The 16,895-nt window shown below is 36.2% G+C and overlaps 1 protein-coding gene across 2 annotated transcripts; it reads right to left on the reverse strand.

Annotated features, from left to right (window-relative positions):
• Positions 1-8,027: 8,027 nt before the first annotated feature.
• LOC142609934 (L-2-hydroxyglutarate dehydrogenase, mitochondrial) lies at positions 8,028-16,582 on the reverse strand. Of its 2 annotated transcripts, XM_075781660.1 has the most exons (5): positions 16,191-16,582; positions 11,781-12,062; positions 11,146-11,582; positions 9,995-10,154; positions 8,028-8,858 (listed from the first exon to the last, which is right to left on the reverse strand). In XM_075781660.1, the coding sequence occupies exons 1-5, from the start codon at positions 16,527-16,529 to the stop codon at positions 8,745-8,747; spliced, it is 1,332 nt and encodes a 443-aa protein (XP_075637775.1). In that variant the 5' UTR covers positions 16,530-16,582; the 3' UTR covers positions 8,028-8,744. The 2 variants fall into 2 exon arrangements, with proteins under 2 accessions (XP_075637775.1, XP_075637776.1); XM_075781661.1 differs by lacking the exon at positions 9,995-10,154.
• Between the last annotated feature and the right edge of the window lie 313 nt (positions 16,583-16,895).

A 16,895-nucleotide genomic window follows, 5' to 3' on the forward strand; every position in this document is an offset into this window, starting at 1 on the left:
GGCAAAACCCAGATGGAATAATTATTTAAAAAGCTCAAAAACATACCTGCAAACTTGTTATAGGAAATGTTAGATTACATTCCTTTTTGTATATTTTCTTTTGTTATGCCTTCTCATCCTCTACTAAAAAAATTGTATAGTTCAACTTGTTATTTATACAATTGAATAAAACCAATAGCAATGAAAAGTATTTTCAATTCAAATGCTGATTATAAGAAATTTTTGTGAACTTGTGGTGTGGACAATTAAAATATAACCATTGTAAAACAAATGACTTGATTTATTGAGAAATATATTTCAGTACAATGGCTAACAAAAAGAAAGAACATTCCTAGCTGCATAGTTACAACTCACTAGCTGCTTAATTACAAATTGTTTTACACTACATGGAAAGAAATTGATTCAAAGTTTAACATGAGTAGCCTAATATCAACTAAAATTAATCCTACCTCAGCAAAGTAGCTTTGTCTAATTTGTCAATGCATTCACTGATTCAGCATCTTGACAGTTCACACATTAGATACAAACATCTCTAATACTCCAATGCATTCTTCCAATTAGTAATACCTTGATATTACAATAACAAAACTTTCAAGGTATTACTAATAACTTTCTAATATGTTGCAACTCCAAAGTTTAAACAACCATACCAAAACACAACAGCCTAACTAACTAACTACCCTTGACCATCCCAACCAACTGCTCAACTCCTTGGTACAACACAACAGCAGCCCACACACCTCACAGGAGCATCCCATGCACAACACAGCAGCACCCTATGCACCCCAGTGCACACCTCAATGCACACAACTGTGCATCACACTACACACCTTAATGCACACCATTGCCTTAGCACGTGCCTCAGTATTTTGGCCTTGTATGACATCAGAACCAATTCTTCAAAGCCACTGATACAATCTTTCTTCAAAACTTTGGGACATCAATTTCGCAGCATCAACAACAACATTCAAAACCATGAAACCCAACAACTAAAAGACTCACAATCACAATCTAGAGTTAAAAACTATGCGGGCAAAATTTAGAGCGTACTCTTTACAGGGATCTAATTCTAAACTGGTCTAAACCAACACATACTGCATAAATGTGAACAAATTTGGCAGTTGAACTGACAAATCTAACCAATTTTTTACATTTACTTTTTCATTAGCTAATGAACTAGTTCTGTCCCCAAACCAACGACCTACATAGCAAGTATGAATATTGCTACTACACTTCCCTGCAAAACTAAGATACTCAAAAACCCAAAATTTATCTCACTAAGGTATTTCTTTTAAGGATATAGAATCTTCAACCAAAAACTACAAACAATGACTTCAAAAAAATTGCGGGGCCTCTTAAAACTAGACCTAATTTCTCACACCTATTACTTCAAATATAAATCCCAATCCATCTATGCCCACAAAACCCCACTTTGATAAAAAATATCACAAACCCATTACCCACATTAATTGCCCCCCACAAATTTTCACAACCCAGAATTGGTACTAAAGATCAAAAACACACACTTTTTTCAAAGAAAAAAAAAACTGAATGTTACTGAAGTACATAATCTAAAGTACAATATCACAAACCCATTACACACACTTTAGTTTCTTCATACATAATCTAAAAAAAAAAAAAAAACACAAAAGAAAGTTACTGAAGTACAATTATTGAAAGAAACACAAAAACTGAATGTTTTTCAAAAAAATGTATGTTAATGGGTATTCGGTTTGGCTATTTAAATATAAAGATGGAGCAAAGAAAAGAAAGATGAAAGGAAATGGAGAGAAGGGAGAGAGGCTTACCGGCGGTGTTACGGCGGACCGGCAGTCGGTGTAGCAGCAGCTGAGAAGCGAGAGAGAGAGGGTTCTGAAAGAGGAGAGAGAGCGTTTGAAAGTGACAGATTGAGAGAGAGAGCGTTTGAGAGACTGAGAGTTGAGAGATTGAGAGATTGAGAGTACTGAGAGTTGAGAGATTGAGAGTACTGAGAGTTGAGAGATTGAGAGTGTTTCAGTTAGGCGTTTGAAAGGTAAAGTGGGGGAAAATTGTGTGGATTTCGAGTCTTATAAACTCAATTTCTACGTGGCTAAATTCCCACAAACCCATAACTCGAGTTTTAAAATCTCGATTTTTAATACATATTTCGAGTCTTATAAACTCGATTTCTACGTGGCTAAATTCCTCCAGGTGGAAACTTTGTCCACGTAATCGAAGAACAAACACGACAACTCGAGTTTTAAAAACTCGAGTTTTAATTAAATCTCGAGTTTCTAAAACTCGAGATGTTAGTTTCCCACATACTTTCAAAACCGGCCAACTAACGAAATAATTTGCACAGTAACGTTATTTGGAAAGGGTGTTCTAACTTCGAAGCTTATGTTTTCTCACAAGTTCAGGGGAATGGAGGAAAAAACAAAAAAGAAAAGAAAAGAAAGAACATGGAGAGAGATATATGTTTTAACTCCATTTAGGTTAGATGTTTAATCAGATGAGTGACTAAAATTTAAAAGGGGAAACTAAGGTATTATATCTAATGGACTGTGCTTAAGTTTTGCCCATAAGAGCATCCACATTCATTTTTCCTAATTCTATCTTATTTTACCATCCAAAAAACTACTTTACCAATTATACCATACCATTTTACAATTTCTCAGCATCAAAACTTCTATTTTTCTATTCTACACATTAAAATAATATATCTTTACAATAAAATATTTTTTTCCCTTTTTTTTGTTTCCAATTTTATCCTCATCTTTTCTTTTCACCTCTTCTCTTTCAGACTCTCCATACAACTCCAGATCGGCGAAACTTGAAAAAAAAAAAAAAAAAACACGCCGATCAACGGCACAGCCACCACAAACGCCGATCTTCCACTCCTCCTCCATCATCCATATCAACCAAACTCCTCCACACCACTCCTCCATCATCCAATCGGTGAAACTGAAAAAAAAAAAAAAAAAAAAAAAAAAAAAAAAAAAAAAAAAAAAAACCACCACCTCCAAAGGAACCCACGCCGATCGCACACCCAGACTCCTCCTCTATCATCCATCTCAACCCACACGCCGATCGCAACCCACACCTCCAAAGAAACCCGCGCCGATCGCAACCCACAACAAAAAAATCACAACCCACAACAAAAAAAAACCCACCACCTCCAAAGGAACCCACGCCGATCGCACACCCAGACTCCTCCTCTATCATCCATCTCAACCCACACGCCGATCGCAACCCACACCTCCAAAGAAACCCGCGCCGATCGTAACCCACAAAAAAAAAAAAAAAACCCGCGCCGATTGCAACCCACACCTTCAAAACATCGGAGCTCCGATTCAAAGCATCGAAGCCGTCACACCGACCCATCGGCGCCATGTGATTCCACCGTGGAGCAAACCCACGGGGTCTTGAGTCTGAACAGTAAGAGAGCAGATGAGAAAGAGAGAAGGCAGAGAGAGAAAAGAAGAGAAAAAATGACAAAGGAAAGAGAAATTCCGGGGTAAAAGTGGAGAGAGAGAGAATTAAATTTTTTTTTTATCCCATTAGCTACAGTACCATCTTACATTTAAGATGGTATTGTAGCTCAATTGTATATTTTTTTACAATTGTTGCAAAATACAACATTCAATGGAGTTGGAACTTTGGGTTGAATTGTAAAAAAAATTGCAAAGAAGGGCTCCATTTGCCATTTGCCACATTCAATGTGGATGCTCTAATAGAGAATCTATTGAAAGGTGTATATGAAAATATATGCAGGAAAAATATTTAAAGAGGTTGTTAAAGATGCTTAGGATCGATAATTTTATGAAAATGAACTTCTTAATAAAAGCTCAAATTTGAAAATTTTTAAGATAAAACTTTTTGTTCTAAATGTGCAGACACTCAATTTTGCACCCATAATTTAATCCAAGAAGATGGTTCGAATGACTATTTATATATCTAAAATTCATGATTGGATTACATGCATTAATTTGTTCATTGCATATCAAAAAAATGATTTTGAGGTTCTAATGGTCGTGACGGTATCCCCAATTTTCAAATCGAACAATCGGATTGAAAGACGTCGCATAATCAGGTTTGCACAGTCAGCATGCATTGTGTTTAGGTAGAATCAATCACACATGATTAATTTAAATTAATTCTGATTGACTAGACAATTAAAATGAATTAAATAATTTTGTGATTGATTGTTGGTTAATGTCAAAAATGGGCTTGCTTGCATGGGAATAAAGGGGATAATTGGATAACAATAAAATTATGGATAATCAAGACTTTTTGGAGTATTTATTTGCAAGATAATCATTGTTGAAAAGACCTAAATTATCAAGAAAAGAGTTTAATTTTTAGACTATGGATTAAAAGCACGTCTAAGTGCAAGTCCGGCTAAAAAATCCTCAAAAAATGAGTCCGAAATGGATCGAAACTTGAAAGTAGGACCGGCACCCAAAAGAGCCATTCGGCACTTTTGGAGTGCTAATCAACACTTTCCAAGTGCCGATTGGCACAAGTTTGGGCCCCGGCCCAAGGGCACTTGAATTGAACTAAAACACATCATTTTTTTTTTTTTAAAGATAAGGACACATCCCACTTCGTATTCTGATCATTTAGCTAATTTTTCGAACATCCTAGCCCCTATAAATAGAGGCTGTATCTCAAAATTTGGGGGACTTTTTCACGTTCTCTGATTTCCCTTCTTTCTAACTCTTCTTTTCTTTTATTTTTTCTCTTACGTTAAAGACGTTCTGGAGGTTCTAGCCTTAAGAATTTCTTTTTTGTAAGCAAGATTTTTTAGGTTTCAAAGAGAATTGAATAAATTTCTTTGAACCCTAAAATATTCATTTACTAAGAAGAGCACGTCCATGCAAGAGGTAGTTTTTCTTTTCCTTTTTCTGTGATCCTTTCTATTAGTTCTACTTGATGATGCATGAATAGATGTTTTCTCTTATTTTCAATTTCTGATGTTGATGCCAAGTGTTGTTAAACTTTTCTTTGAAACATGTTCTTAATTCTTTTGTTGTTATGATTTTCCTTTTGAGTTTCAAAAATCTACTCATTAACATTTTTTTTTCAAAACTAAAAAAAAAAAAAGACCTGTATTTTCATTAAATACAGATCTGAAATTTTTTTACACATCAAAACAAATCTGGAAAGGTGTTAGGCACCCATCTCGTAACCTAGCCTCCGAACTTAGCTTCTTTTGAATAGGTAGACCTATGCTTTGTCTTTATTTTTATTTTTGGGTAGATTGTAATTATGACAAAAAGCCATGTAATTTTTTGGTAGATTGTAACTAGGACTCCAAGTCTTGCAATATCCAATTTATCATGTTTGTATTTTTATTCAATTAATAATAATGAAACATTTTGGTCATGTAAATTTGTGCATTGTTTCTTTCTTATTTTTTTGTATAAAAGAAAATAAGTGGCAACTTCACACCACTTACCCAAAAAGAGAGGTGCATTGGAAAAGCACCAAAATCTCTTTTTTGAGAGCACCCTTTCTCATTAGAGAAGTTTTTTTGTGCGGTCTCTCACAAAATGTTATGAAAAATAAAGAAAAACCTATATTGACAAAATTGTCCTCATTTATTTTTTTAAAAAAAGACACTTGGCACCCTGATAGCTTTCCCCCTTTCCCTTAACGGATTCAGATCTTCTAGATTTTCTAGAGTACTCTATTGATAGATTTTCTAGAGTACTCTATTAATATATTTCTTTAAATCTTAACCACATTTTAATGATTTAATGGTCTAGATTCTACTATGTCAGCATTCCACTAACAATATTCTTAAAATAATAAAATAATGTTGCAAACAAAACAATTAAAATTATTATTAGTGGAATGCTGATATGACAAAAGTTAGACCATTAAATCATTAAAGAATGATTAAAATTTAAAGAAATTTATATGATAGATTATCCTAAGAAATCTAAAAGGTCTTAATCCAACTTTAATGGCCTCTTGTATTTCTCAAATCTTTTCTTATTAATTTCACCTTCTCTTCACACCACCAAGGAAGCTACACGCAGTATGAGAAACACCTTTTACTAACCTTAGTTGCCTCAGCCAAACACTCACATTCTTTCCATTTCATCAGCTGTGAATTTGCTTTCTTTAATTTCTATTTTTCCTTCTTTTTTGTTTTTGTTTTGGTGTGTGTAAAAGTCCATAAGTAATGCTAGAGATACAAACTTTTTTATATAAAATTTTATAAATTGCTAATGTGATGAGTGGTTATAGGTAAATGAAAAAAAGGATATTAATGGTGGGCCTAGGTGAAAGCTAATAAGAAATTGGTCACATCAATAATTTGTAAAAATATTATAGCTGTAGCATTACTCGAAGTCCATGATTTGCATTCCTGCCAAAACCCCATAAAATTAGGGACACAAATGAGTTAAAGCAAATCAAGTATTAAATTTAATAGGATTTTGAGTATTAGTTGAACTCGAGCTTATTAGTATTACTACAATAAATATCAATTTCAAGATTAGTTCATTTTATTGTCAAACAAGCTTGAACAGTCGAACTTGTTCATGAGCAACTTAATTAATTGATTTTCTTTCTTATATATAGCAAACAGTAAGACTAATTTTTTTTTTTTATCTATCACAAATCTTGCTAATAATTAATAACTAAATAATAATTGAAATCATATTATTGAGTTAATTAGATATATTAATTTTTGTTTATGAACTTATAAAGTTAGTTCAAAAATCTTCTACAGTTAAAAACAAGATCGGTTTGAACGGAAAACAATTATTAGACATACAAGTATGGGGTAATTCTATTGAACAATCAAGAATTTCTAAATTATTAAAATATATTATTTGATTTTCTCATGAATAAATAATTATTTTGATAATTTAGAGAGACTAATTATTATTAGATTAATCTAATTAGAAAATGAGTCCATCATAACATATATATATATATATATATATATATATATATATATTGTGGGGAGTCGAAGAGAGGCACCCTTGCTAGAATTAGCTCGAAGAATGATCGGGCCCAATTAGTCGTCAAACTAGGCCTGACCCAACTGAGATACTTGACGTGCCTAACATATCAAAGATCCCGAGAAGTATTGCTAGCCCGAGGAGGCTTCATAAAGGGTATCCCGTAGGAGGCGGGGAGGAAGCTGCCAAAGTTGAAAGATTGGAAACCAAAGAGGGCCATAGTGACGAATCCAAATCTTCTGTTCCACTTTTCCTGCTCCACTCTATACTCCACCAATAAAAACTTGCCACGTGTTCACTTAAGTAATTAAATACTATCATTATTGACTCATTAATGCTGCTGTTATTAATTAATAATAGTATTTAATTACTTAGGTGAACACGTGGCAAGTTTTTATTGGTGGAGTATAGAGTGGAACAAGAAAAGTGAGACAGAAGATTTGGACTCCATAGTGACATGCAGGTAAAAGAGAGGAAACTTCCACTTAAAGCAACTATTACCTCCGTATTAAATACACCGCAACAACTCAGTCTACCGCATTAATGGCAAAATGACTTCTGAACAGTGTCCACTCAACCAGTATCCTATTCTACCACTACCAGCCAAGCAAGAATGGAACAAGTATCTAAGAGAAGATTAGTAGCCCTCCAAATGGAGGGTTGAGATGAAAATCAAATGGCTATAAAAGGAGGAAGACCCCACATGAATGGTGGTTGGTGAAAAAGCTGGAAAAGACTTGGAATAGAAATCGTAAAATTTTCTCAAGTGTAAAAGTGATCCTCAGCCAGCCTAAGGAGAAAGATTAATAAGAAATCTAGATATTACTTGAACTTCATTCCTGTTAACCAAATCTTGGACTCATTCAATTCATTTTATTCAATGAACTACTAACTAAAGAAGCCCTAGTGTGGCCTACAAACTCATCTTTGCAAACTCATCTTTATAAATTAATTGTATTGGGACTAAAATCTTAGCCCAAGCCCATATTGACTGGGCACATCGCGGTTCACATCTCCTATATATATATAAAAGAGAGTTGAATTTATCTGTTAAAAATGAAAGAATGAGAGTATCAGCTTGCTTACCTTATTTTATTTAGTGAATTAAAAAGATATTTAAAGAACATGGGGAAGATGTTTTTGTGGAAAATAACCCTAAAATTAGCCAATATACCAACCAGATGATGGTCCCTTTAATAAATGCTTATGTGAAATGGGTCAATGGACACTTCTTTGATGATAACACAGTGATCAATCAACCAGAAAGAGGGGGGGGGGGGGGGGGGGGGGATTTAATAGGTCAGTCAGTGGCCATGTCATCCTCAGGTGGGTGACTATCGACATTTTGTTCCTCTATACTCGGCTGCTAGACCACACAGCTGCTAGGCCTCTTGGCTCCTGTGCCCGTCCTCAACTATTGGGCCATGGTCCTTGGTCTTTGGTCGACTGCTCAGCTATTATTCTTGATCATGGTCTTCGGGCAGTTTGTATTCTATTTGGGCTGTAGGCCCAACCTTCCACTATGGTGCCAATTCAAAAGTTCACTCATTCTTCAAATAGTTCACCTTGTAAAGTCATGTTTTTCATCTAGAGCTATGAACCTATTCAATTCTTACACTGAGGATCATTACTAATACATATCCTTTGTCCAATTGAACAATGTGATACATTTTGATACAGACTGTTTTGATGATTTCATCAGCTTAGTAAGATGGTTCAAACTTCAAATATAAATTACAGAATGGTTTTCTATCTTATCAAGAAACTAGAAGCTTACGTTTTGCATTATTTCAAGTACCTAGCAGCTATATGTTCTGCAATTGCCAAGCTTGAGGTTAAACCAGGTGACTCAATTCCATAAAGGTTAACAAGACCGGGTACCCCATGAGCATCTTCACCCTGCACAAATAAAATTGCAATTAGGACAATTTTTTTTAAAAAAAGTACCATAAAATATAAAGAATTATACTACATGATAATTGAACTAGTCACGTCTAGCTGAAAAAAAAACTAGAGTTTCTCATCAATTAAGGAAGCCATTTTACTGCATTCTTAAAATTCTAAATTTTATGGAAAATATCTGGGAAGGGGGGGGGGGGGGATTTGTAGTTTGAATTAATAGACTCTTATTGTATAGAATAGGCAGAATTACTACACACTGCAACCATACAAATCTCGAACAAGAAGTCAGTTACAAACGGTTAAAGAAAAAGGAAAGGAAAACCTCAAAAAAGATAGGGGAGCCAAAAACCAAATGAAAAAAATGATCCAACAAAAACCAACATTATGTGAAAGAACATCTCCTCACTCTTGAATGCTCTATTATTATGTGCTCATTCCAGATAATCCACAACCACATAAGCATAGCCACAAAGCATTATCCTGTATTTCCTCAATGCCTTAAAGTAGGACTCAACCTCAAGATTTTTATTTTTAGTTGATGCTCAAGTCCCCTTATCCTTCATCATATTTTTAATGAGAAGGATGCAGAAAATAACTTCCATTGATTCATTTTCAAATCCCTGACCAACCCATATAACCAATGCCCTCTTATTTCCAACTGTGGCAAATATATCTGGAAAACGAACTTCAGAGGCATGTCACCACGCCATGTCATGATGATTAGATAAGAGAATATGAAATATGGGAACCCTGTTATCATGTATAAGGACAACCTATTTTGTTCATAAGAAATCGAAAAGCACATTTATGCATTATGTCATTTCATAAAAATGTTATATGCATCTAACTCTGATTTTTCAATGCACATGATACCCCAATCCTACAGCTTCCAAACCACAGACTTCCAGTTTTAAGAGAGTAATCCAAGCTGTTGAGTTGTGCCTCTTTGAACTAAAAATGCAGCAACAGCATATAGCATGTTACTGCAGCCAATACATTTTGGGCACAAATTGGCATGGTTGAGTGACAATCAGCATTTACAGCCTGTTTGAAATTGACTAATCAACAACAGAATACCTAATTGTATATCAACAATATAAGTTGACATAAAAATTGGGTGTAGATGAAATAACCTGTATTAGAAAATCAACAGGAGACTGCCGGGGTCCTGAAAGTTTAGGACGAATCCCTGTATATCCTGGTTCTAGAGATCCATCTTTCAGATTTGGGTAGTACTTTCTTATCTCTGGGTAGAATTGCTTGGAACGATTAACGCATACAGAATAGTCAAACCTGGTATCAAAACATAATTTATTTATGCAAGCATACCAAAAAAGAACGCGAACATTAAAGAAAGTGAAGGACCAAAAAAAAATCCAACATTGCAGAAAGTAACCAGAACCGCTAAATGATTTTCTTTTGTCTTGGACAGAAGATGCACAAAAATGATTGCCAAACTAATTTTGGTTGCATTTGGACACCACATAGAAATGAAATATCTAAATTTTCTTACATGGCACTGTGAAGTCTATTAAATACATCACCCTAAGCACATCTTCACCATTTGATGCCACAGCACGTAGTTGGATAGAGAAGACTAATCGACTCTGGAAGTCTAAGGCTAAACCTACGGGCCCTAGGACATATAAAAGAATTTTTGGTTTAAGAATAAGTGTCAGTGGAACTTTTACTATTAGGCTATTAGTATCTTAACTTCAGTTTATTTTATGGAATTATTCTATTTTATTGCACGAATGACAAGTCCTTATCCCAAATAAATTGCTAGCATGAACATTAACCAGCTTATGATTACATACAAAAAATACCCTAACAATAATTCTATAATTGCAACCAGACATGAACACTTTGGTAATTACATGAATATCACACACCTTCTAAAGATGCAGAATGTTTTTTTTTTTTTTTTTGATAGGTAAAGATTCAGAATATATTAAGGTACTTCCACATCAAACATGCACTCCATACACCATACATGAAAACTTATTGAACATATGAAAAGGCAACATACATAAAATATTCAAGAATCTGATATGATGCTTCCACATAGGAAGCCAAAAGTAAAGATCTACCAGGAGTTTTCTCTCCTGTACAATGTGAAGCATGTTGTTCAATGAGGGCAGTGACTGCTTTTAAGTTAAAAGTATAACTAAAGCACTCTTCTCTCTTTCTTCCATTTCTAGCCAGAACTATATCATTCAATTGAGGAAATGCATGAAGTATTGAATGAAGTAAGACTGAGAACAAAAGAATATAGAAAGAATACCTGTTCAGGAAGCTTGAAATATCGTCTATTCCTTCAATCCACTCAACATCTGGGCCAAACCTGACTTGGCCATCCAAATCAAGAGTAACATGCACTCCAAGACCACCATCTTCTGGTATTGGGTATATCAAATGATTGAAAGGGCGGTTTCTAGTATTAGATAATGTGAAATAGCAACCACGTGCATAATATCCAGAAGGAACAACTCCACTATGTAGACCATCAAATCTATTTGCAAGGGCAGTGGCACTCAAGCCTGTAGAATTCACCACAAGCTCAGGAATAAGTACTAGCTCCGGGTGCAATAGATTCCTCACATTCCAGTTCTCGAGATTTTTTGTTTCAGAAACATGGAGGTAGATTCTATTTCCTTCAAGATGGGCACCAATGACAGTAGTATTGTAGGAGAAGGTTGTTCTATGACTTTCAGCTTCCCCCTGGACCCACATGGGGGTAATATCCCTGTCAATATATGGAAATAATTCTAAATAGAGACAGTTTGATTGATAAAATAAATAATAGCTCTCCAAAAAAATGTAATACATACATACACACACACACACACACACACACACACATATAGTAATTAGTTCAAATTACTCAGTTTAGAAACTAGTAAAAGTAAAAATGCATACCACTAGAGATAGCATTAGGGAATGAGTATCAACAATCCCAGAAGCAGGTGACAGTAAAGCTTTCACACATTGCAGTTCAGGTTCCATTCTCTTGGCTTCAGACGCCTCTATCTTCCTTAAGCCATCAACCCCATTTTGAATTCCACGATTCATTAAATCATCTAACTTTGGAATCTCTGAAGCTCCAGTAGCAACTATGAGTTTGCCAATTTGTTTATGAGGAATGTTGTGTTCAGAGCAGTACTTGTACAGCATTTCTCTTCCTCTCACACAAAGAATTGCCTGAAAATTTTGGTTTAAGTTAGCTTCTAGATTCAGTGCAAAAAAATTCTATTTATGCAGTGCCTGGAATGAATTTAGTGGATTCAAACACATCATATCCTACTAGTTGGACATAGAGTTACCATGCTAACTAATGAGCCACATAGTCTCTTCCTTTCTCCCTTTGGGTGAAAAGCGTCAAAATTTACAAAAATGGCATCCAAACCAAAGTAGGGATTAATAATTACTGAACTATTTCTCAAGGAAATAGTTATCCTAATTTAAAAGCTCCGTTCAGGTACAGATTTCCAATCAATTACATGGTTAGATGATGTCTATTAGATTGGGAAATGTTGACATTTAATTTGAAGTCTTGAAGACGAAAGCATTACATGATGTATACATAAAAGGTTGCGTTTAAAAGATAAACAAAACAAAGCAGACGGAGAGAGCAACAACTAGTGGGAGGTTACTGCACATTTATCATCCCTACACATGAGAAGTCAAGATATTAAAAAGTGAATGATATGATAGTTTATACAAGAAATTTCCTGGAGACAAAAATCTAGGATGTTATGTATCAAGGAAGGGGATAATAACACCAAGTTTTTTCACAAAATAGCTAATTCCCATAGACGGTCCAATCACTTAAGGACCTTGGAGGTGGATGGGGTGGTTTTTGAAGAGGCTTCCGAGGTAACTTATCAAGTTGTACAATTTTATAAAAATTTGTACAAGGAGACTGAGGAGTGGAGGCCTTTTGTGGAGGGTTTGGATTTTGATCGTATCGAGGATAGGGAGAGGGTTTGGCTTGAAAGGAAGTTTGAGAGAGAGGAGATTCTTCAAGTTGTTAGGGGTTTGGAAGGGGACAAAGCTCCAGGTCCGGATGGGTTTACTATGGCGTTCTATCATCATTGCTGGAGGATAGTGGAGAAAGATGTCCTAGCGGTCTTTGAAGAGTTTTTCCATCATTGCAAATTTGAAAAATCCCTTAATGCGACCTTCATTGCTTTAATTCCTAAAAAGAATGATGCCTCCAATATTAGAGATTTTCGACCTATTAGCTTGGTGGGGAGTGTGTATAAAATCTTGGCTAAGGTCTTGGCAAATCGCTTGAGAGTGGTTTTAGATCAGTTGATTTCTGAGAATCAGAACAGCTTTGTGGGTGGGAGACAAATCCTTGACTCGGTTCTCATTGCGAATAAGTGTGTGGATAGTCGTGGGAAGAGCAGGGTTCCTGGAGTCATTTGTAAGCTCGATATGGAGAAAGCCTACGATCATGTGAATTAGGAGGCTTTGTTGTATCTGCTGAATAGGATGGGTTTTGGAGTGAAGTGGTGTAAGTGGATTCATTCTTGTATATCCACAATTCAGTTCTTTGTTTTGGTTAACGGGTCCCCAGCTGATTTCTTTGGTAGCTCAAGGGGTTTAAGACAAGGAGATCCGCTATCTCCTATGCTGTTTTTGATCTTGATGGAGGTGTTTAGTAGGATGTTAAGGAGAATGGAGGGAGCTGGCTTGATTCGTGGATTTAATCTTGGGGGTAGGAGGGATGGTGGGGAACGTGTTTCACATCTCTTATTTGCAGATGATACCATCCTCTTTTGTGATGCAGATGTGGAGCAAATTCTTCATATTCGGTTGTTGCTCCTTAGTTTTCAGACGGTAACGGGTTTGAAGGTCAATGTGCATAAGAGCGAAATGGTTCCTATAGGGGAGGTTGGTGATGTGCATGCTCTGGCTGATATATTGGGATGCAGAGTTGGATCTTTACCTATGTTGTATCTTGGCATGCCGCTGGGGGCTCCTCACAATTCCCCTTTAATTTGGAATACAATTTTGGAAAATATTAAGCGAAAATTATCTGGGTGGAAGAAGTTGTACTTGTCTAAGGGGGGTCGTTTGATGCTTCTCAAGAGTACGCTTTCTAGTCTTCCGACATACTTTCTATCGCTATTCACTATTCCTACTCGTGTGGCTAATAAAATTGAAAAGTTGCAAAGAGATTTCCTTTGGGGAGAGAGCAAGATTCATTTGGTTGGTTGGGACAAAGTTTGTGCGCCTATAGCCAATGGAGGTTTAGGGATTAGGAAACTCACTACCTTTAATAAGGCTTTGTTGGGGAAATGGTTGTGGCGGTTTGGAAAGGAAGAGGGTCGCCTATGGAAGCAGGTTGTAGCTTCGAAATATGGGGAAGAATGGGGGGGATGGACCTCAAAGCTGGGTAGGGGAGCTCATGGGTGTGGTTTGTGGAGAAGCATCCGCATGTGTTGGGAGGATTTCAGCAAAAATTGTCAGTTTGTGGTTGGAGTGGGGAATAGGGTGAGGTTTTGGCAGGATGGGTGGCATGGGGATCAACCTTTTCAATTGGCTTTTCCAAGGCTGTATGGCATTGCCATTGTGAAGGAGGCTTCTGTTGAAGCTTCTTTGCATAGGCAGGGGGCGGAGGATAGAAGATTTTGGAATGTTCGGTTTAGTAGATTTTTTAATGATTGGGAGATGGATGAAGGGCTGCGGTTTCTTCGTATGTTGGGTGCTATAACCCCTCCTATGGATGTTGGAGATCGGATGAGATGGAAATTGAAGCCTAATGGAGCTTTTGACATCCGGTCGTACTATAACAAATTAAGAAATTCTCCTTCAACTATCTTTCCTTGGAAAGCTATTTGGAGAGTAAAGGCCCCAAGGCGAGTTTCTTTTTTTGTTTGGTGTGTAGCTTGGAATAAGATCCTAACAGGAGACAATCTGAGATTGAGGAGATTGAATTTTGTGAATTGGTGCATTATGTGCCGTCATTGTGGAGAGACGGTAGATCACCTTCTTCTTCATTGTGAAATGGCCTACCGGTTATGGAGCTTTGTTTTTATAACTTTTGGCTTGGCCTGGGTTATGCCTAGATTGATTTCTGAATTGCTTTTTGGTTGGTGGAATTGGCTGGGGAAGCATTCATCTCAGATCTGGAATTTAGTCCCGCTGTGCATCCTTTGGTGTATTTGGAAGGAGCAAAACCGGAGGACTTTTGAAGATTTGGATAGCTCTAGTGATCAGTTGCTTGTTTTTTTTAGTGGAACTCTCTTTGATTGGTCTCGCGCTTGGGGACTCACGTCTAGTGATTCCCTCCCTTTTTTCTTTGCTCCCTTTTCCTTTTGTAATTTACTTGTTGTCTTTGTTTCTCTTTGTTCTCTTCTTCTTGTATCTCCTAGGTTGCTCTGTGTTTTTTCAGGCATAGAGTAACCTTTCGTATATATATCATTCTTACTTATCAAACAAAATAGTTTATACAACATTCCATTGTCGCAACTTCTGTAATATCTACTTCAAAAGGATTCAACAATATGTACATAATCTACATTCCTATGTAAGAAAGCTAGGCAATGTGATCAGTTAACCTTCATACATGGCTTTGATAAAGTACTTGAATAAGGGTCTTTCTCTGTCTGATTGGTTGATTTGGTGTCTGACCATTGCCTCTCACTTGTAGAGTTACAAAAAGTGTAGGACCATAAATGATACAACAATCAGGCTGCTCAAGTTATCATTTAAGTGATTTCAAGTGAGCCATTTGTCAAGCTATCTCAGGTTGAGCACGAGTAGCTTGAGTTATTAAGAGTAAATTTGACATACAATCTCAATTGAGCTCACGATCTCACCCTTTTTTGACAATAAGTCTAAAGTCACAAAAGATTTCACAACATCACGAATGTCAATGTGGTAAGTTGTTATTGGTGAATAAAAAAGTTGTGTCAACGGTAGGTCAATATGAGAATCAATAAATAAATAAAAAGGCCAAACTCAACAATTGTGAAATTTGTTATGAAAAACTTACACATTGTCTATAGAATTACACATTCAAACTTGGCCACAATTGTCTAGATACAATGGAAACAATTATATCAGTTAATGAATTATATAACAGTAATGCAGACACAACTTTCTCACAACATTTCTCTCAATTGCTAAAGTGGTCAATTAAAAAACAAAGGGTGAATGTGAAAAGTTGCGTCCACCACTCACAGTAGACCATTTCAGTGTTGTGAATTGTAGACATAGCATCACAGATTATATAATTAAGTTTTATACATAAAAAAGTTTGATGAAAATTAGATGTTATGATAAGAGCAAGTAAAGAGAAGAGAGGAGAGGAGAGACCTTGAGAGAATTGGGAGGGTAGTAGATACCGGCGTGTATGACTTCGCTGTTGCGGGAGCTAGTGGCGGTTCCAAAAGTGGGAGCAGAATCGAGTACGAGTACTTCTCTGCCTCTAAGAGCGAGCTCTCTGGCCACTGCTAGTCCCACTACACCTGCCCCTATCACCACACACTCCACCCTCTCTCTTGGGACTGTCCTTGCTGCTGCGGTTTGGGTTTGGGTGCTGCTGCTGCACAAATTCTTCTTCTGAGCGATGCATCTTATTGATGAAGATGATGATGGGAGAATGCCCTTTGAGTTTCTCTTTCTCAGCAGACATTCAAACGCGTACTTCATCATTTTCTAGACTTCCCCTTCTCTTCTCCACCAGGGACAAGATTAAAGAGTTATTCTACTACCGGCGAAAATAGGAAATTAGTAACAACTTTCAAACTATATAATTAGTGGTTACGGTTTACAGACTATATTTTTTATTAGTATCTCGAGTTTAAGAGCCTCGATTTTGGGTCTATAAATCAAGTCTTTGAGGATCAATTTTTATGGTCTAATTTTATCTGATGTGACATATTTTTCACGTGGCGTTTAGTTAGAAATCGAGTCTGAGAGACTCGATTTATATCTGATATCTATTCTTCTTTTCTCCTTATTTTTCTGCGTTTCACATCTGGATCTCCATCTGCTTCTTTCTTCCTCCTCCACAGACCC

This window comes from Castanea sativa, chromosome 9 (genome assembly GCF_040712315.1).
Source record: "Castanea sativa cultivar Marrone di Chiusa Pesio chromosome 9, ASM4071231v1".
In the NCBI taxonomy this organism is placed as follows: domain Eukaryota; kingdom Viridiplantae; phylum Streptophyta; class Magnoliopsida; order Fagales; family Fagaceae; genus Castanea; species Castanea sativa.